General features: G+C 41.0%; 1 protein-coding gene across 3 annotated transcripts in view; it reads right to left on the reverse strand.

Annotated features, from left to right (window-relative positions):
• Positions 1 to 20984, reverse strand: part of plxna4 (plexin A4) — a 328944-nt gene that overhangs the window by 127286 nt on the left and 180674 nt on the right. For all 3 annotated transcript variants that reach the window (XM_074697775.1, XM_074697774.1, XM_074697776.1), the window contains exon 4: positions 4776 to 4904. In XM_074697775.1, coding sequence (XP_074553876.1) covers positions 4776 to 4904 — 129 coding nt within the window. The remainder of the gene's footprint in view (positions 1 to 4775; positions 4905 to 20984) is intronic.

Below are 20984 nucleotides of genomic sequence, written 5' to 3' on the forward strand. Positions count from 1 at the left end.
CGTCCAACTATGTTTGTAATTTAATACAAGGATGGTCCTTGTGCTCTGCATTAATCCACTTCATCTTTAACAGAAACCAGCGCAGACGGCAAAGTCTGAGCAGAGTTTCCTACTGTGAACAGTATTATGGTGAATTTAATTATTTTCTCTACTTAATCTGTTAAATCTACCAAGCGTAGGCTGAAAGCATCTGAAGGCTCAACAAAGAAAAGTTTTGTTTTGAACCATTTCTTGCAAAACAGATCATATTTGAAACATGAGTTTCAAAGACCTCTATCTTATCAACATGATGTATAGTTTCCTTTATAACTTTTTAATACACGTTTTCTACTATCTAAAGATTATCACACCACTACAGGCCGCTGAAGTTATGTTTTGGCTCTTTTCAAAGTAACTGCTCTCATGAAGTCATCCTCATACTTTTTCCAATAAAATCATGGATACATTTCAAAAAGTTGCAGTAACAACAACATTTCAATTGTCATTCATATTTTGAAATCAGTATTTTCTGCATCGAAAGAATGCATGTTTCCTAAAATTTCTTCTTAAAAAGTTACCAAAACTGCCCAATTTATGAAATGTGATACAAAAATATATCATTAACAAATTGGTATAGCAATATTTTTTGGTGGATTTTGTTAAAGGGGTTGATAAACATCTCAGTTTCAAAAAAAGAACTTTCTGGCATTTTTTTTTTTTTTGATGGGTTAGTCTTAACAGGGTTAACCTAAAATTATAGTGTATTTCCACACCTATATTCAAAGGTAAAGTTGTGTTTTTAGGGGGGTCCAGGTGTCTTTTTGCCACTGCTCTCAGAGGAATTCTGCTGCACTCATATTTTTTGTTGTATTCTGTTCTAGTTTTCTTTTTAATTTTATTTTTCTGTAAATTGTTTACTTATATATTTGAAATTTTAAATCTTTTGTAATGAATGTGATCAGGGGTGGGCTGGCCATCGGGAATTCTGGACTTTTCTTGAAAAGCCGGGCTATTCCAGACCCTAACTGGCCGGTGGAGTGCTGCTGGCCTGCTGACGGCTGGTACTATCGTCGGGGAGTTGCTGCCGCTGGGCTGATGACGGTCTGCTGTGAATGTGATAGTGTTTCAAATGTACAATCAGCTGATGTGTTGCTTTTATATGTAGAGCACATCAAGCTGCCTCACCTACTTTGACTTTTAAAACTCTCCCGCACTTTTGGCTTTTGCTTCTGAAGAGGCGGGATCTCTGATATCAACTTTGTCAACAACAACCGCAGAAAAGTTACTCACCAAACGTGTGTTCCTGAAAGCCTAATGTACAGGTACCAAGCCAGGACACAATTCCTTACCACTCTTATTAATCCAGGTAAATCTTTTGTCAATGAAAGAAATGTGAAACATTTAGAGAAATCGTTCGATGACTACCAAGGGAAGCAGAAGTGTAAGGAGCAACTTTGTAAAGCTGTTGATGGACACAGGCCCTAACTCAGCTTATTTGTGAACTCAGTTAGTTCATATTTGGATCAGTGTGCGTCAAGGCATACTTTCATCACTTTCAGTCTTAACTTTAGGATTTGTATGGAAGTTAGGACCTTATTTTTAACCATTTTCTACATGCTCGTCATCACCAGTCTCAGCACAGCGAGAGAAGGAGCTGTATCGACCAGCTCTCTTCTCAGTCTCCTGTTGCATGCCCCCTCCTCCTCCTCTCTCATTCTATCATGTTTCCTCTTTCTGTATTTCTCACTGGTTCCATTTATCACATCCACTCTGAGAGCCCAGGTCCCTGGCCCCAGAAACAGCAAGTGGTCCTCTGCTATCGACTGTTTCAGGCTTCTTGAACAGGGTTTTCTACTCTTTGGAATACAGAATGAAAATGTGCTTTATCTCTGATGCTAAAGGTATTGTTGATACATTTTCTCTCTGATTGAGGTGAATCAATTTGTGCTCATCAGCTGATGATTGTAGACACTTGGAGACGGTGTTGTGTTGATAAAGCAGGAAAGCACTTGGTGTGATAAAGCAGCATTTTTTTCTGCTTTCTTAAACATGTCTGAATCGAGGAAGGATAAAGTCTTTTAAAACTCAAAAAATGATTCTATTGTTCCTCGAATTAGTGAGGACATGTTGAAATATCAGAATACACATACAAACAAAAATGGGTTTAAATGGATTGGGTGGAAAGACGCCAAATTGTGTTTTATGTATTCAGTCTTATTGTGTTCTACACACCCTTCAGCAGGGAATAAGTGTGTGTTTGTGTGTTGTGTTCACTAATTGCTCCGTGTGTGTGTGTGTGTGTGTGTGTGTGTGTGTGTGTGTGTGTGTGTGTGTGTGTGTGTGTGTGTGTGTGTGTGTGTGTGTGTGTGTGTGTTAACTCCCAGATGTTCTTCCCGAACATTTAGTGAGGGTCAGGCTTCTAACTAGGCTAATAGACTAATTACTACCAAAGCCTAAAACACACACACATATACAGACACACACATGGGACCGCTATTAGCTAACAAAATGCACTGTCAATATAAGCTAATTGGAATGCTAATTAAAAAATGCTAAATTTGTACCACGATGTTATGAGATAATCGTGGGACATAAAGGAATCCAACGTCATGGGAAAAAATGGAAATTAGGTATCTGTTATAATTTGTTTGTTTGTTTGTAATATGTTCAGGGACAGAACAAGGAGCCCCATTACATGCTCTATAATCACTTATTAAAACAGACAGAAAGAGAAACTGGTATTTCTGGCTGTTGGAAAAGAGAAATCACATGTAATCGGCCAGGATGTTGAAACAGCATCCCAAAAGTCCTCATCTCTGGAAACTTGCGTGCGCCCCTCCTTCCTTTCTAGGTTGCTAGACGCCACCCTATTGGCTATGGCTGCCTTTTGCAGCAGCTCTCACTTCTTTGTTCGTTTCTTGTAATTTTTTCGTCTCTTTTTCGTAATCTTTGTATTTGGAGTGAATCATTACTTTGTATGGCTCATTTGTTGGTCATGGACACTAAACTTTTTGTGGCTTCAGCGATATTTTTACTACTTTTTCTCCTGTGTTTGTCTGGAGATCCGACATGTAACCATGGCTGCATTGTTTACATGTGAACTCAGCTGTTTGCAGCCTGTAGCATGTCAATGCTAACTGGTGCAAGGCTGGATGTTTCCCCTTTAGGTGAGGAGAAGGAGGTGAGGACAACGTGCTGGTTCTCAGGTGTGAGCTAAGAAGTGATGACATGGACCTGTCCTTCCATCCATCGTTATTGGGAACGTAAGATCTATCTCCAGTAAGCTGGACGAGCTAGCTGTGCTAACCCAGCAACAGAGGGAAAACCAGAGGGCAGGGTAGCATCATGCTATTCACAGACATGGCTAACGGAGCTAACATCAGACACCAACACCACATTGGAAGAGCTTCACCTGCTGTGAGCAGACAGGATCCAGGAGACAGAGACTGAACAGACTGCTGAAGAAGCTCAGTCCTGGACCCTGTGGAGGTGGAGACTGGCTGAACTGGACAATGATGGACAAGCTGTCAGCATCTATTTTCTTATGGACCTTTTTGCGCTTTCTATACACTTTACCTTTGTTTTCTTGATTGCTGTTGTAACTTCAATTTCGTTGTACTTGTTACAATTACAATAAAGTTCTATTCAATTCTATTCAATTCTATTCTATTCTATTCTATTCTATTCTATTCTATTCTTCTCCCTGTGCAGATGGACTGACTCAGACCTCAGGAGAGTCAATGAGAGCTGCATTTGAAAGGGCACCTTCATCTCGCTGCATGTGTGATATTTAAAGTGTTATCAGGATAATCCTGGCACTTCAAATCTGCTCGCATTAACACACACACACACTCACACAAACAAATTGCACTGCACATTAGCAAATACTGACACTTTCATGGTGCCAGAGAGGTCTATAATCCTGTGGAAGCTGCAGACAATATACAGGGGTAACTAGGCTATCGCTGCCAACAAAACAGCAGTGGCCTTCTGTGATTACGGGTGGCAGGAGATAAAGAGGCGGGAGAGAGGGAATGATATGCATATTATCCCGACTTCAGAGCTTTTTACCAACAGGCATATTAATAACAAACAATAAACGGCTCTAAATGAACAGAGAAGAGTGAATTTGCCACAGCTCATTCAACTGGTGGCCTGATTCGAGCCCTTTTTAACTGCTGCTGCATTCACACGTTTCATTCTCGTAGCTGTGTCGATTTGTGTGTGAGATAAAAAGAAAGCACCTATACAAGACAGTGAGTCATGAGTGTGTGTGTGTGCACAGCATGTGTGTTGCCCACTTGCCATTCTGCCTCTGATAGAGGTGTTCACAGTCTCTCTGTGTCTGTGTCCATTACTCAGAGTGCTGCTATTTCGCCCCACATTCCATGTCATCAAAGCTACTATGAGAGATAGTGTGTGTGTAAATCTGGATGCACACACACACACACACACACACACACACACACACACACACACACACACACACACACACACACACACACACACATGAGTGAACTGAAACCACTCTCCTTTCTGCCTGTAATTCAACACATTTATTCACTCCAGCTCTGCGCTCACAGTGTGTTTCTGTAGAAAGAACATGGTCAGAGCATCCAACAGTCCATCTAATCCCTTTCTCTCCTCCAGCCAGCCTGTAATGAAAACCTCTGTGCTGCACCAAAGGTTATCCTTCCCTCTGACATAACAAAATGATAAATGCTAGTGGTTCTGATATCCAGTCAGCAGGGGGAGGGCTTCTGATGTGTATGTTTATGTCTGTCTGTGGAGCTTACCTGTGTTTCAGACATGACATAGAGGTAGTGGTGGTCAGAAGAGAAGGCCATGTCTCTGAGGATGGGTCCGTTCTCCACCGCCTGCACTGTTTCATACTGCAGCGCCCGGGAGGAGCCATCAACCCGGATCTGGAAAAAAACACAGAAACAACATCAGAATTAGCACACTCAATATATATAAAACATATTTCTTGCAACTTTATGAAACACTTGAAAACAATCCGTGTTAAAGAGGCTTTTAACTTACGATGGTGTGTTTAAAAAAAACAAACAAACAAACAAAAAAAACCCTTTTCTTACTTTTCTTGTAGCACTTTGAAAAGAGTAGTATGTCATTAATAATAATAATAATAACAATAATAATAATAATAATAATAATAATAATAATTTTTATTATTACTTTTATTATTATCATTATTACTATTAACTCTTTGCTTCCTCATTTTTTATCTATCAAGGTACTAAGACAACCAACAACAGCGTTAAGAAGTGATCTGATGTTAGCTTGTTTAGTTTTCAACTATCAGAAACTTTGAAAGAGAATGAGGGCCACTGGGAAAAAAACAAACAAAAAAAACATCAATCTTTTTTCATTACTATTAAAAAAAAACAACTCAAAATTTAGACTTTCATCTTCAAATTCTGAGAAAAAAATACAGATTTCTGACCCGAATGCTTGACTTCTGAGTTTTTTCTCAGAATTCTTAGATTAAAATCAAAATCAATTCTAAAAAAATATGTCCAATTCTTTAACAAATCTATTTGTTCTGTGAAAAAAAGTCCAAATTCTGACTTTGTTCTAAAAAAAATAGTACGAAAAATAGTAAAAGAAAAAAAAAAAGGCCTTTTTTTTTCCTTCAGCAGCCCAAATCCTCTTCCATAAGAAACAATTTTTAATAATGCTATCTTAAGAGTAGAGGGTTTTGAAGCCAGTACGGAATAATTAAATAAAGTTAAAAAAAGCAAAACAGGAAAAAGAGACGCTAACCCCCATGAACTTGGACTTGGTAACAGAAAAAGTGATGAGAAGGGCAACCAAACGCACACAAAAGGTGTTACAAAAGGTACTTTGAACATCATTTTAGCCCCAACAGCCGAAGCACAGCGTGCCATCCTAAGATTTTCCCATGCATCAGGCTTTCTGTGCTCAACCTGAAGGAGCTCATCTCTCTCGATCACACTCTCAGTCGTTCAGAAGTGATTAGAGTAATTAGGCATCTGGGCGAGAGGTGTGGTCTGCGGGCCCCTAGGTGTGTTTACTCAGCAGAAAGTGCATAAAATTGGCCCCACACACACCTGGTGGTGTGATGGAAGTGTTCTGGGTTATGCCCGAACATCTGCTTACATCGTCACTCACACACAGAGGTACAGGCTGTGTGTTCTAAATGATCCTTTCTAAATCTGGTCCTCTGGCTGTAATTCCGCAGTAACAGGCAGCTCTGACATATCCCTACCCAAGCAACTTTCAGCACTTGACTACACACACTCTCTCACACACACACACACACACACACACACACACACAGGCCTGTGTGGGCTTGCAGACAAGTGTGAAGCAAGTCTTGTTAAAGTTGTGATGACTCTCTGCAGTGCTTTGTACGCGAAACGGGGGATAATTGGACAGGAAGCAGATGGTGGAGCAGACAGGTGAGTCACTGTATGATTAATTATAATACGCTGATGACAACACGCTCTGTCAGCATATCATTATAGGTTTCTTTCTGCAGCCACGCCTCGGGCTAAAGTCTCTCTGGGGTCAGAGAGCCTAGACTGCTCTTAGCAGGTAAACTGAGCCCTTTAATAAAAGCTATTTCTGCTGTTTGTATTCCGATGTCCTGCCTACACATAGGTGACAACAATACAGGGTGCATCTGAGGCAGACACTTACAGATACAGAAAGTTCATCGACTCCTCTGCTCGTATTTTTTTTTCTCTTTCAGTGTCTCCCTACTTTGCTTCACAAGAAAAAAAGAAAAGCAGAAAAAGGCAAAAAATACTTAATTTACCTGATGGGGAAAAAAAGTAGAGTATCTATTTTCACATATTGCTGAATTAAATCTATAGCACCGTGGTTACCCTGGCTTTGTCATCTGCTACCCCCACTTTGGGAACCACTGACCTTTCCCGCTATAAGCTCGCAGAAAGAGCTCTTAATATTTTGGCTTCACTTTTTCAGAGCTGTCATGTTGCCAAACTTGTAAAGAGCAAACCCCCATTAAAATATAAGCACTCATTTATTTTATTGAATCTCTAAAAAAAAAACCGTATAGATGCAGGGGTAAAGAGTTCTGCAGCCTTCTAATGAAATCTAATCTACAACTGAAGAGTGTATTGGTGAATGAAGTGATTGGTTTTAATGGCTGCAGCTACCACTAGTATCACCTTATACACTTAAAAACCTTTAAAAACTTTTTCATGTCTCTACATTTTGGAGCTTGTTAAAGGGTCCGGGTTGTCTCACAGGCTGCCAGCTGGAAACGTATACACGTCTTTGTAACAGAAACCAATCAACAGCCCAGTGGAACTTTTCTTTGTCTTTGCTGAGACAATAAACTCCTGTACATAAAGAGAGAAACCTTAGTACACAAGGCAACATCAATGTGCTGCCCTGCTCCTGCTGTTTCCAATCATATCCAGTTTCACAACATGACATTTCTCCAAACAGCCGCCATCTTTCACCCTGATTTCACCCTGCTCCTCTTTGTTTCGCTGCCATTCTTCCTCCCTCGCTCTGCCTCCTGCTTGGCTTGTGTGGTGATCTTGATCTCAAAGGACCTTGAGGTTTGTGTATCAAAGCCTCACACACTTTCACTGGGATCCATTGTACGTACTGGGGTCAGTTGCAGAGAAAGGAACAGAAGGCAAACGGGAGTGGAGAGAAGAGGCCGAGGCAGGAAGAAAGAAAGAAAGTTCCACGCCAGCCAGGGCCAGATTCAGCAGGTGGAGGTTATCTAATCTGCCTGATCAGGAGGTTAATTTGAGGTGTGCATGTATGGGAGGATGCATGTGTGGAGCCAAGTGATGAGCAAAGTAAAGGGCAGATGGGCTGGAGGTTTATTGAGTTGGGACAGATCCACAGCCACCGGGGAGCAGAGGGGCTTCAGGAGGAAGTTCCTGTATATTATCCCTGAATGTGACCAGTCACAAAACAAATGAGCCACGAGGGAGGGCAGAGCATGTCTGCAAGCATGTGACACTGGCTAGTGGGATAGACTGGGACTGGAAGAAACACGCCAGGGACAGGTAACAGACAAATTAAAAAGAAAAAGAGCAGAGGATATATTTCTACGATAAAATTCACCCAAACATTAAATGTGAGGATCTTACAATCATTATTTTTTGCCTGTATTTTATTTTATTTTTTTAACAACAGCTGCTGCTTATGATCAAAATCCAGTTGATATTTACTTGTGTTTATTGTTGTTGTTTTTGTTTGTTTGTTTTTTGTTTTATTGTTTGTGTTTTTGTTTTAGTTTTTGTGTTTTTTTGTTTACTTGTTCGTGTCTTTGGTTTACTTGTTGTTGTCTTTTGTTTTATTAATTTGTTTTTTTTGCGTTTTTTAATTTATTTTTTTTACCTTTTTATTTGAGTTTTCATTTTATTATTGTGTTTTTTCTTTTATTGTTTGGGTTTTTTGCTTTTATTGTTTGGGTTATTTGTTTTATTATTGTGTTTTTTCTTTTATTGTTTGTGACTTTTGCTTGTTTTATTTGTGATTTTTGTTTTATCTTTTTGTTTTATTGTTGTGTTTTTTGCTCTTTTTATTTTTCAGCTTTTTTGAGTTTTTGTTTTAAAATTTTTTTTGTTTTATTGTTTGTGTTTTTTGTTTCATTGTGATGCACTTTCTTTTCTTCTGTCTTGTTTTCTGACACATGCTCTGACAGTTTAGACTATAAATGTGCAAAAAAAGTAGTAGGATTTTTCAACTTCATCCCCCACCCTTTCGAACGAGGTAAAATGATCTGTTATTAGAGGTGTCTCTTTAATTGTTTTTTTTTTTGCTTTCTGTTTTTTTTACCTGTTTGAATAAAATAAATGAAAAGAAAAAAAACAGTTACAAAAAAAGCGTGTCAATTTCATCACTACAAACACTTCAAAAAGCACTTCCATTATTTCAACACTCTTCATAACACGCTAATTCTGAAATAATCATCTTTCATTATGAAATGCCTAATCCTACTTTCATTGTCTGAAAGAGTGATTATTAATGTATCTTTAAGTGATTTTTTCATCATCCTAAAATCATTAAAGCAGCAACGCTGGTGCTAGCCAATATTATCTGATTCCTTTTCAACAGTAATAAAGTGGATTAGCTGCTCTATGCTAAATGGATTACAATGCTAATCTCTGCTATCACATTAGCACCACACAATAGACACTCCCTGCCAGACAGACTTCATTCTGTGTCAGAGTGAAGGGAAGGTGAGACGCACACTGGGTCCACACATTAAAGGCACACATACATAAGTGTGTTCACACAAGTGTTTGCATGGATAGAAACATTGGCATCTCACCTTCTCTTTCTTTTTCACACACACTCATGTAGACATACACACGCCTGGTTGGAGCTGCTCGTATGGTAATGACAGTTTCTCCAGGGAGAGTTAGTGATGCTTTGACTCACAGAGCACACTTCCTCACCCCCTTGCAAAATGTGTGTTGTGAATGTTTCTTCATGTGTGTTTTGAAGTTGTCTGTGCGTGTGTCAGGAAAAAAAAACATTTGTCATCACAGATCATACTGAGAAAAACCCTCTCCTCCATAAAGCGACCACCCTGGCCATAAAATGTATCCCCCTTGTGGCTCTGAGGGAAAACTGCAGCAGATAAAGACAGTGGCTTCAGCAGTAAAAACGCCCCTATGGTATGATTTCTCCAACACAAATTCAAGATGATGTCTTTAAGGCAATTTAGACCTTTTAAGATCAGAAGTGTTGTTTCTCCAGGTTGCAGAGTTGGAGATGTGATATTAAAAGCAGCAGACACAGACGTAAACTCAACTCCCATGTGCATGAGGCAGTTCTGCTCTGAATCTGTCAATGAAAAGTAATGTGCCCAAAGTGACTATCTCCCACTCTCCATGGGGCTAACAGCTAGCAGAAGGTGTGATTCAGACAGGGAAGCCGTTCCGGTGTGAAAACCGCAGGAGCACGCTCTCTCAGCTTCCTCGGATTGGCACAGTGCAGCAGGAAAGCACGAGGAAAGTGGTGCACTTCCTTTGCCTCTGCATGGAATCTCATCTGAAGCAGGTAAAAATGTGCAGACTGGGTCTTTTTTTGTATGCTGTATGTGCTGTTTTACATACATAAGCAAATGCAATACCTGTTGTTTATTTACGCTCTGTTGCACAAAAACAGCAAAACATGCCAGCTTCAGACTTCCAGTGTCTATAATCTGGATTGTATGCTTCATCAAAGACAATTTATCAGAGGTCAGTGCTCTGCTGCCCCAGTGGAACCCTCCTCCATTCAATGAAAACTGCCCTTTGAAATTCAATACTTCTGGTTACACATTTCAGCACTCGCATTGATTTCAGATAATCCCTGAGAAGTGTTGTACCAATATGTAGAAGCTCATTTACATCAAGTGGAAAGATGGACAGTCCTTGTTCCAGGGAGAGTCGATTCAAACTTCAGGAGACTTCAAAGATAGAGCTGTAGTTGTCTCTGTGCCGCGAAACAACCCACTGTGACGAGACCACATTGTGAAAACAACATATTGAAAGAGAATGGATCAGGGAATTGTGTCCTTGCGTGAAATGGCACTGAGTCTGAGGTGGCAAAAGGAAGGCTAGTCACACAGAGTGGCAGTCTGTCGAGCATGACACACACACACACACACATACACACACACTAACACACCATGGCTGGAACACACTATGACCAACATGCTGCTGGAGGAAGCCAGAATAAGCTGCTGACTATAGCATCACTCTGCTCTGACAGGGGCCACGCCACCACGGCGAGGTGAGTGGGCTGGAGCAGAATGTCATCCAAAGTCATGCGGCATGCTGGGAGACTTAAATTGCCACAACGAACGTGCGAGGAATTCCTTTTTAAATCCCTGAAACATGCAGAGGGAAACTGTGGCTGTGCCAGCATTGTTGGCTGAGAGGGTCATGAACCTTTGTGCAATGAATCGAAACGAGTTATTACTAAATTTACCCACAGTACAAAACAGAAAACTGATGCTACAATAGTGGTGTTGTCATTTATTGGAAAGATTTTATAGTGGAATTAGCAACTGTTTGGAAAATAATGTTGGACTGATCCTTTTCTACTTGCATGAAAAACATTTTAAGACTCAGCGTCCACATATGTGGACATTACATTTCTGCCTCTTAGACCCATGATACTTCATTTTTTAAACTTTGACAAATCAGTCATATCATCTTTTGGTGGCATCACAACTTTTCACCCAATTTAGTGGAAAAAAAAACAGCGTACATAAGTTAATAACACTACTAACAAACAACAAAGAGAGAACTCACAACACAAAAAATCGAACTCCCCGTACAAAGACCAAGATTAGTTATTACGGTATACTTATTAGGTCTTCCCTCTCCCAAATATAGGTATGGGTACCGTATTACGTAATTTTTAATGTATTGATCGAATTCTGTCAAAAGTACCAGGAACCGATTCTAAAGTTCAACACTTTCATTAATCAGACACTTTTGTCCAAAGCGACGTACAACACAAGCAAGAACTTAGACAGAAGGAAAACCTAGTTAGTGCGACAACAGTGCTACAATATATTTGAATCTGCAAGTACTGCCATGAAATGCAAGATTTTTTATTATTTTTTTAATCTAAAGTAGTTTAGGATAATCAAGCCAACAAACCACAATTAATTGCTGTAACAGTATACTTCAACCTTCAACAACATTCAGATATTAATGCTGAAAATTGACTAAGAGCTGGGTCTGAGACCTTCTGACTCAATCCACCCCTGAGGACAAAGAGGAAAAGGGTCAGATTAAGGGCCTAAGTGTTCCCTGAACAGCTGAGTCTTCAGACATCTCTTTAATTTGAAAGAGACTCTGCAGATCGTAAAGAGTTAGGTAATTCATTCCACCATTTGGGCACAACAGGGGAGAAGAGTCTGGCTAGAGATTTGGAGCCGTGCTAGGCTGGGAGCACCAGGCGTGAGAGGGTGAGAAGCGTGGAGGGTGAGAAGGAGGGTAGACCTGGATGAAGGACCCCAGGTAGGCAGGAGCCATTCTTGTCAATGTTTTGTAAGCCAGAAGAAGAACCAAAAGCTACCATGTTTAGGTACTAAATGCCTCCTTGTGACTGTGAGGGAGTGGAAGAGTAGGTGATTTTCATGCTGGAAATGAACACAGCATTGCAAGGTTATATATTAAAGATTAAAAATGTTAAATCAAATTTTTTGTATCCCATTATTGAACAAATTAATTCTTTTACCACATACACACAAAAAAGTGCCAAAAATTGGTACCGTTGAGAACTGGTACCAATTGCCAGGTACCAGGTATCTGTACTGTTTTGTTTCAGATGTGAAAGGAACCCATCCCTAACCAAATAGCAAGGTGAATTAAAAAAAAGTTGTTGTTGAACTTCAAAAAGGTCACTACCCTTGATCCAAGATGAAAAAAAAATTACAAGTTTCAACAGGCTGAACTTTTGAAAAAGACTGAAGGACACTCAAAGAACAGATGTCACTCCTTGAAGATGGTACTCAGCTAAAAATCTGTAAGAGAATTCATGCAGGTAATACTTTCTTGTCTCTGAATTCATGCCACATTCAGACCTTATCTTGATCTGTTCAAGTCTTTCAGGGATTATATTTTCCAGGGATGACAAAAACACAAGAATACAAAGACGAGGTGCACGTAAGAGTCTCCTGAGCTCTCCTCTTTAAGCCCTTGGGTTCTTATCCTCTTCAAGATCTCATCAGAAACATTTTGGAGCAGCCACATGCCAAATGCCACTGCAACCTGACCTGGCACACTCTGCTCAGGTTTCAACCCTCTTTGTCAAAGCACAGCAGCGTGTTAGGCATCCAATCAGGCAAGGCAGGACATGCAACGAGAGCTCATGAGGAGAGCCAGCCAGCCAGCCAGACAGAGACAACTGAGAGGAGCATTAACTGTGAAAGAGACGGGAAAGAAAAGAAACAACGTATCGTCACTACATAATGGCAATGTGTCTCTCCACGCATTCTATTCATACCGACAGCGATACAATGGCGGCTGTCTGATTGCCCAAATCTGTCCGGCTCTGTGAAACATATGGCAGACTGAGAGAAAAGAGGAGGTGGAGAGAATAACAGAAGGAAAGAGGGCTAGGAGGCGGACTGGATCCATCTCTCAGTGTCAATCAATGCCAGGACAAACCGCGTTTAATGCCTCAATATATAGCTTTAGGCGAGATGGACTGGTGCAAGACTGGTGGGGGAGTGTGGATGATTTGACATTAATCTTGGGGTATTAACAAGAATGTGGCGCACTAATGCTGGATGCCAGGCTGGTCCTTGAGCAGAGCTGGAGCACATTACCATCGCCCAGAGTTATTACAGGCATTTATTGATGGACATAGAAGATTTCTAAAACAAGTAGTGCAGGTGACACATGGATGAATAACACCTTCCTTTACCTCTACAATGTCTTTTGGCACAGCATTTTCTGTTTTATGACGAGCAATAATGGAGACATCTTGCAGCTATATAGGGTAGAACACAGACCCTTCGCCGCACCGCTCCTGTTCAGGAAGCATAATATTCATCCAGCTCATTAAAGACACATTAAAAATCAGCCCCTCCCCTTCTTCCTTCTGGCTTCACTCCTCTCGCTATAGGAGGATGAGTGGGCAAAAAACCCCACAGAGTGGAACTGAACTCATTCTGCGCTTTAATTCACCATTCTCTGTTTTATGTTTGGGATTAGGCATATCTGCTACACAGCAGGATTTTAATTAATGCACTTTCCCGGATGCCTGCGCGGCGAGGGAAGGGGCTTTGTGGGTGCAAATCAGCAAAATGTCATTGTTAGCGGGGAAGTCAGAGCAGAGACTCACGGTGGCTGTGTCAGAACTATGCAGAAATATGACCTCTGTAATGGCCCCCCTGCTGGGCTGGATTTATTGAGGGTAATCCTCGGTGGACTATTTGGCTCGGGTGGTTTAGAAACAGGAGGTTCAAAGAAACTTCTACCTTTGTGGGATTGCAGTCGTAGAAACAACAACAGAGGTTCTCGCGGCAGTGACACAGATCAAACTTTTAAGACTTCATATTTATCATCAGTTTCAGGACCATCCCTCCCTGATAGCTGTAGTTATTTTTTCTACCATCTGTTAACTTCCTACCTATGTGTGGCAGATGGCCGTCCAGATTTCTGCCTGTTAGAGGAAGTTTGCCCTTTAGCTCTGACTAAATATTGTTCAGTGCTTTCTCACAGGTGGATAAAGTTGGGTCGCTCAAAGTGATTCTTAAAAGACTATCGACCTGCTCTGGTGTCTTCAAATATTTTTGTTGTTTGTGAAGATTATTAATAAAGACATTAGTGAGAAAGCAGCCTGTTGCAGTTGCTCCTGTTCTTTCTTTAAGTATTTTACTCTGTTTTAACAAAACGTGTCAGATTCTTCTCTGGTATTCTCTTTGAGATGTTTTTATCTTTGAGGATGCATTTGGAAACAGCTGTGGACTGATTTTCACAGTGAAATCACAAATTTTAGCGAGCACTCTGACAATGCTGTTGATGCAGTTACTCTGTAACCCAGCTATGCTTAGTCGATAGCTCTGAAGTTGGCTGGTATATTGACCGAACCGCTGGAGATCTCAGCAGTATTTAGATATTTAAGTGGGACAAAGGATGCAGAAACTACGAAGTGGAAAAAGACAGTGCAAGGGGGTGTCTAAATGAGACTGATAAGCTAACAGGATTAGCCAGGAAGTTGGGCTGACTTTTGTGGAATACTGTACGATATGTGTTATGCCAGATACGTCTGCAGTCCAACTTTGTTTCATTGCGTCTTGACTGCGTTTGTCCACTGTGTGTTCAGTCCAACAAGCTGTATGACTGACAGTCAGCTGGAGTCAAAACCTCAAACCTGTTGACTCCTGGTCTGACTCCTCTTGCTATGTCCGTTTATCATCGTAGTCAAGCTAAACATGATCGACACGGTCTGTTTTATTTTGAAAGTCTTTGTTTTTTTGTTTTTTAGGTAGTTTCAAGTCACAACTTCCTGTCCTGCTCAATCTTCCCCATGCTGAGTTTGAGCATTACAGTTCTGAGTCCGTCAAAAATAGGATGGCTTTGTACTACCTGCAACATGACAGACCAGCCACACAGACAGACTGCAACAGAATGGATTCAGTGTAAGTTGACACATTGACTTGAATGGAAATCTAGTTGATCCATTTGCTGTGACGGAACGGAGATGGCAAAACAGATGCACCTGGTGTATTTCAGCCGTTACGGAGACATACCACCCATACTGTCAATATCAACAGCTTCTAGAAGGTCCAGGTTGACCAAACAAATAATCTTAGTTCAGTCAGGACCACTTTGTCAAAATAATCTTTATTAACTTAGACAGTTTTATCTGGCGATATGGTTCTGTTCTGGGACCCCTTGCTCTTTCGCATGCTTGCGTGGAAAGCCTGAGGCAGGAAGAGCACACCTTCCTGCCCATCACGAGCCATCATGAACGGCATAAGCAGGGAGCGCAGCAGCAAAAATAAAAACCCAGACAGAGCAGAGCAATTGACATGAATACACTGACAGGAGGAAGTGGGGAGTAGGTGGGTTGCAAAATGCCAGAAGAGGAAGCAGGAAAGAGGTTGGGCTAGAGCTGTTTGAATAGCCCGCTCTGAATGCAATTTTCCAATAGGAAGCAGACACGGAAGTCAGCTGAGCCATCAGCTGATCTGCACCAATGATAACAGCTAAGCTGCTAGAGCTTAACATGGTGGCTTGCCTGAACTAGCTACGCTTGATGCATGGACAGTGAACTGTTAGCTGTGGGCCTCTGAATATATTATCTGCCCAGGGAGATCTCGTATGTTGTACACGAGTTTTTGTTTTAAGTTCTCTTGATATTCTTTCTGGACTGTGTATAAACACATCTATAATAACAGAAATCCCACCTCCCCCATGGATAACAAAGTTTTTCTGATTGTGATTTGAATAAGTCAAAATATTATCAAGCGATATGTGTCATAAAAGTAAAAATAAACTTCTCGTAAAAGTCAAGAAGCTACAGAAAGCCGGGGAGAAACTTTCCTGATTGGACGAGCATATGTCACTTGTGTTTGCGTCAGTCTCCAGCACCTCACATCTGGGATCTGACTCTGCAGCAGAAAGTGCTGCAGGGGGACCCCTGGCTCAGTGACTGACCGCTGTGGCATTAAAAGGTGTGCTACCTGTTAGCCCGCAGCTTCACACGGCCTGCTAATCTAACCTTATCCCCCTGCTGAGAGCCAGACAGAAAAAGCTGGGAGAGAAGGACAAGAATGTTATTGTGAGGTATGATGGTGTCGGACGTGAAAGGGGACAAGTGTCTGGAGGCTCCCTAGCTCATTTCCACCCCCCTCGCTCTGCTCTCCTTCCTGAATCTCCCCCGTGGCTTCAAAGGGTGAGTGACAGGTCTCCCTGCTATCATTCGCCCTCGCTGCTGAGCTGCCTCAGAGCGCTGTGACCAGGCAGGGGGCTCACAGCTCAGCCTTTGTTACTCCTTCCCTTCCTCTGCTATTTCTTCCACTCTTTTTTTTCCACTCCTTCTCTTTCTCTCATTCTCTCAATCTGTAAGTCATGAGGTGCACTAAAATACCTGCAGGGTTATGGACGCTTCAATCTTGAGAATATTTGTGACCGCCTGACTTTTGAAAAGTCACTCAGTCTCTGATTTTTCCTCCTGTTCGGCTTCTTTCTCTGTATATTTTCTGACTGTGCTTATCCTTCTTTGACCAAAACCCTCCACCCTCCCTCTTTCCAAAATGTGAATAGAAATCAAAGCCTTTCAGAGCTGATAAGTTCCCATTTGTTCTGACATAGCCTGTTGGTTTGAGGTCGGGTAGTATAAAAAAAAAGCTGTGACATTTATTGCTGTAATCTATAAGGAAGCTGACCGGAAAGGCCCCTCTATTAAGTTAGAAAGACAAGAGATGAATATTGTCAAGGCTTCCAGAAGTCATTGTTTGGTCTAGACATTTCTAATTTCTTTGCTAAAATACTCTTCAACATTTTATTTCTTCTCTCAGTAGCCTTTCTTTTCTGAAGCTCACACACCACTCAGACAGATTTTTCCGTTTTGTCGCTCCACGTCACGAAACCGTCTGCGTCATTCCATCACGTTAACAAAGCACAGGAGACGTCAAAGCCTGTCTCTGCCTAAACAACTTTTCAATTCCTCATCTGTCTCCACCATCTTTGCCTATCCAATCCCTCCTTCTCCGTCTCATTAGAGGCACAGCAGGGCGTTGGAGGCGACAGGTAGAGCTCTCCTGACAGACCTCATTTAGCGCCGACAAATACCTGGCCTGGCTGAGGAAAAAGAGGCGCACATTTCTCTTTCAAGCCAATTATTTCCTCTACTGTTTCTCCTTTCTTACCCTGTTATTCTGCAGTGATAAGAACTGCTTTTCTCGCCTCTGCTGCTGCAGCTACCGGCCGTGCCTCAAGGACCGCAACGAGGGGACGGTATAATTTGAGCACAGAATCACCACCTGTGTCTCTATTAGTGGTGCAACCTGGTGGCAGAGCAGCAGACTGGTGTGCGCCCCATTATATTTTGTGAGCAGAGGCCACTGCGTGAGAGCTAAAAGGCTTTGGGGGGGCATTAATGAAGTCAACATGCTCCCCGAGAAGTGAGGGCACCAAATCAGCCCATTGTGTCAAATCAGGACTTGGCCTTTTAAGGCGCCGCAGCGGCGAACAAACTCAGGGTACAGTGTGGCTGCTGGTCATTTACAGGCTGCAAACTGTTTCAGAAGGTTGACCGCTGTAAATACAGCTGTGTGAGTGTGATCACCTGGAGGTGTCATATAGCACAGAAAATTGATCTGTGATGTCAGAGGAGCGCAGGGAACAGGAAAGAGCAGAAAGATTCTGTTTCTGCACAAACTGCTAGTTAACATTTCAGAGGTCTTCAAATGAGCACTTAGGGCTTTCTTTTCCCTGTGATTTAACGTAAAACTGAAACATTACAGAAAAAATAAAACAGATCAGTAAACGAATGCTTACATAATTCTATAGATAAGTATCGCATGTGGGCTGTAACTGTGTCAAGCTTTTGACAACAGTTTGACTGCTTAACAAAACATCACTAATCTTCTGACATGACATTTCCAGAAGAAAACATGCATGTTTGGTGTTAATTTGGTGTTCACAACTCCAAGGCTGAAGTGTATCATAAAACATTAACAACACCATGAATTCCATATTAAACGTGTTATAACTGTGTTAAACATGAGAAAAGGAAGAATGTCAAAAATGGGTAAACAGAGCGCACAGCAGTGAGAGTGATCACTCTGTCACTTCTTTTTGAAAACCAAACAAGAGTGCAGACTTTGACATATTTTTTAACCCTCTGGTGCATGGTGGTGATTGCAGTAGACAGGTGTTAAAAAGTAATTTTCTCCCTAATGTGTTGATCTGTATGTGGGACTGCATATGAGCCTCTAGAGTGCTCTCTGCTGCCATGTTCCTTTGAGCTTCATACAGTGGTCAGTCATCGTGACTGCAAGTAAATTTTCTCTGACTCCAAGATGCCAGACAGCCACACTAGTGGATCACAAGTCCACTAGTGCCCTATTATTCCTACTAATCCTACTATTAAAAAATAAATAAATAAATAAATAAATAAATAAACAAAATTAAAAAAAAAAAAAAAAACAGAAAAAACAGAAAAAAACAGAAAAAAAGGTAAAAAAAATATAATGATATACAGTAACATCTTATTAATAGTTTACCATTTTGTTTCTAATAAACAGTAAATTGTGATTTACCACATGTCTACTAAAGTGGACATCATGTAATACTTAGTGTGTTCCCCACACAAAGTTAAAATATGTCACAATACATCAAGATATTTTGCAAAGAATAAGAAGAATTTAATATTCATGGAATTACCAAATACACACTCAAATTCATTTCTATATTAAGTTTTTATAATATTAAATATTCAGGTGCATGTAGTCAAATAAAGAGGACCAGCCTGTGACTTTATAAAAAGTCAAATACAACTTCTTTTTTCTTTTTTTTAAATAATAAATAAATAAATAATAAATAAAATTTAAAAAAGCTTTTAAAAAGAAAACAAAAAACCCTTTAGGAAAAAATCTTGACACATGCTTTCAAAATTCATGCGTCAGAGGGTTGGAAACCTAAATTATTATAGCTTTCTTACTTTGCAGCCATTTTATCATTTTTTGGCCTATATTTAAACTCATTCACTTACATATCTATTTTTAAATTGTTTGGCTAAATTTGAAAAAAAAAAGGAGGAAAAGATGGAAACAGATAAAATATTAAATAAAACCCTCAAAAATTATTTCCATAAAAAGGGAGTTCTTTATGTCACTATAGATGTCAATAAATTAGTGTTTTCCCAAACTGATGATGATTACTTTGAGCTGTGGTTAATTCACATCTCTGTTCATGTCTCCCACTGACTTTCACAGAGTTTGCTAAAAATTAAAACTGAGGTAATCTATGCAAAAAAAAAGCTTGTTTGGGTGAAATCTTCTGACAGAGACCATCTGACCATCAGTCCCAATTGCAGAGGGATGATACCGACAATCTCTCCTCTGAGTCACATAATTGTGCTTTATTAGTTGACTTCCTGTCCCATCATTCACCGGTTTCTCCAGTCTCTGACCTCAGATAACCTGTCAGGTCTCTATAAATGTAGCATACAGAACAACAAGCCTTAGATCATCCTTACACAAACCAGGTATCTGGCTCTGGTCAGGTGAGTTCCCTCCACACAGGTCTGGTGACAGACTTTGATCCACATGCAGAGGATGACCTTACGAACATGCCCACTGTGACCTCTATCTATGTCTGTGATAGATAAAGTTTCAACACAACAGTTGGTTTCTTTCTCTCCTCTGTGGGGTTTCTTCATCAGACCACGCTCTTCTTCTATCAGCCGTCCATCCAACCATAGTGGTGGAAGGAGCAGGTCTCCTTGGAGATGTCTCGCTCTGATAATGAACCACCAACAGACTCAGATCAACACTTGCCAAAGGTAAGGCGGTGACTTTGAGGAGACTTTGATCCCTTTTCTTCCCCAGACTATGTTTGTTTTAATGCTTATCTGTTTCTTTCTCTGCTTATCAGTCTGTCCTCTTCTCTCTGGTCAATAGTAATTTTCAGCTTGTTTACCAGAGCAAACACAGCAGTTCATCGACTTCAAGGGTGTAGATTAGTTTTCTGGGAGATAAGCATAAAACAACAAGGAGACATTTTCACAAACTTACACTCAAAGAAAAGAGAAAGAAATGCAAACTTTTCACACACACACAGAAAAGGAAAATGAGGGAAGGGTAAGGCACGAGTAGGAGATAGTGTGTGTGTGTGAGTCCAGGTGTGTGAATAATAGATGGGCAGCTAAGAGCCAGACGCTGTCTGAGAGCAGACATCAGCCTGGATCCCGTTACCACACACTGCCATCAGGACAACTCTGGAGACACAAGCACAGACACACACACCATGCCCCCAAGTTCAAACCTTAGGACACTTCAAACAAACATGTACACTGTGACCTTTTTGACCCTTTAGTGCTCCCGTTCTTCTCACAACCGTCTCTGCAGGAGCTGATGGTGGGAAACAGAATCTATGGATGGCTGTGATAAGTCTTCATTAGAAGCTGGAGGAGTGTATATGTGTGAGAGCAGTGGAGGGATACTGGACTGGTCTTAGCCTCCAGGGTTAAGGACTTACACACACACTCTCAGGTCCACACACACACAATCCTACATATTAAATCTATGGATCACTGACTGGAGATCACACACTCATGAATTCATGAATCCCCAATGGCTCTACCTTTAGGACTGGTGCAGAGGAGTGTGTGATGGTGTGTGTGTGCCTGTGTGGGGCGGGGGTGTACCAGCCTGTTTATGTGAAGCATTCATTGCCTACCCTTCAGCTTTATGTTGTTGTGATTTATGAGCTACCCACCAAAGTTTCTAATTAAATAGGGAAGCACCTCACAACCAATTCCTCAGAGATAAGCAGGTGTGG

This window comes from Halichoeres trimaculatus, unplaced genomic scaffold (assembly GCF_033239565.1).
Source record: "Halichoeres trimaculatus isolate MK-OKI-2021-1 unplaced genomic scaffold, fHalTri1.1 fHalTri1_scaffold_21, whole genome shotgun sequence".
Lineage (NCBI taxonomy): Eukaryota > Metazoa > Chordata > Actinopteri > Labriformes > Labridae > Halichoeres > Halichoeres trimaculatus.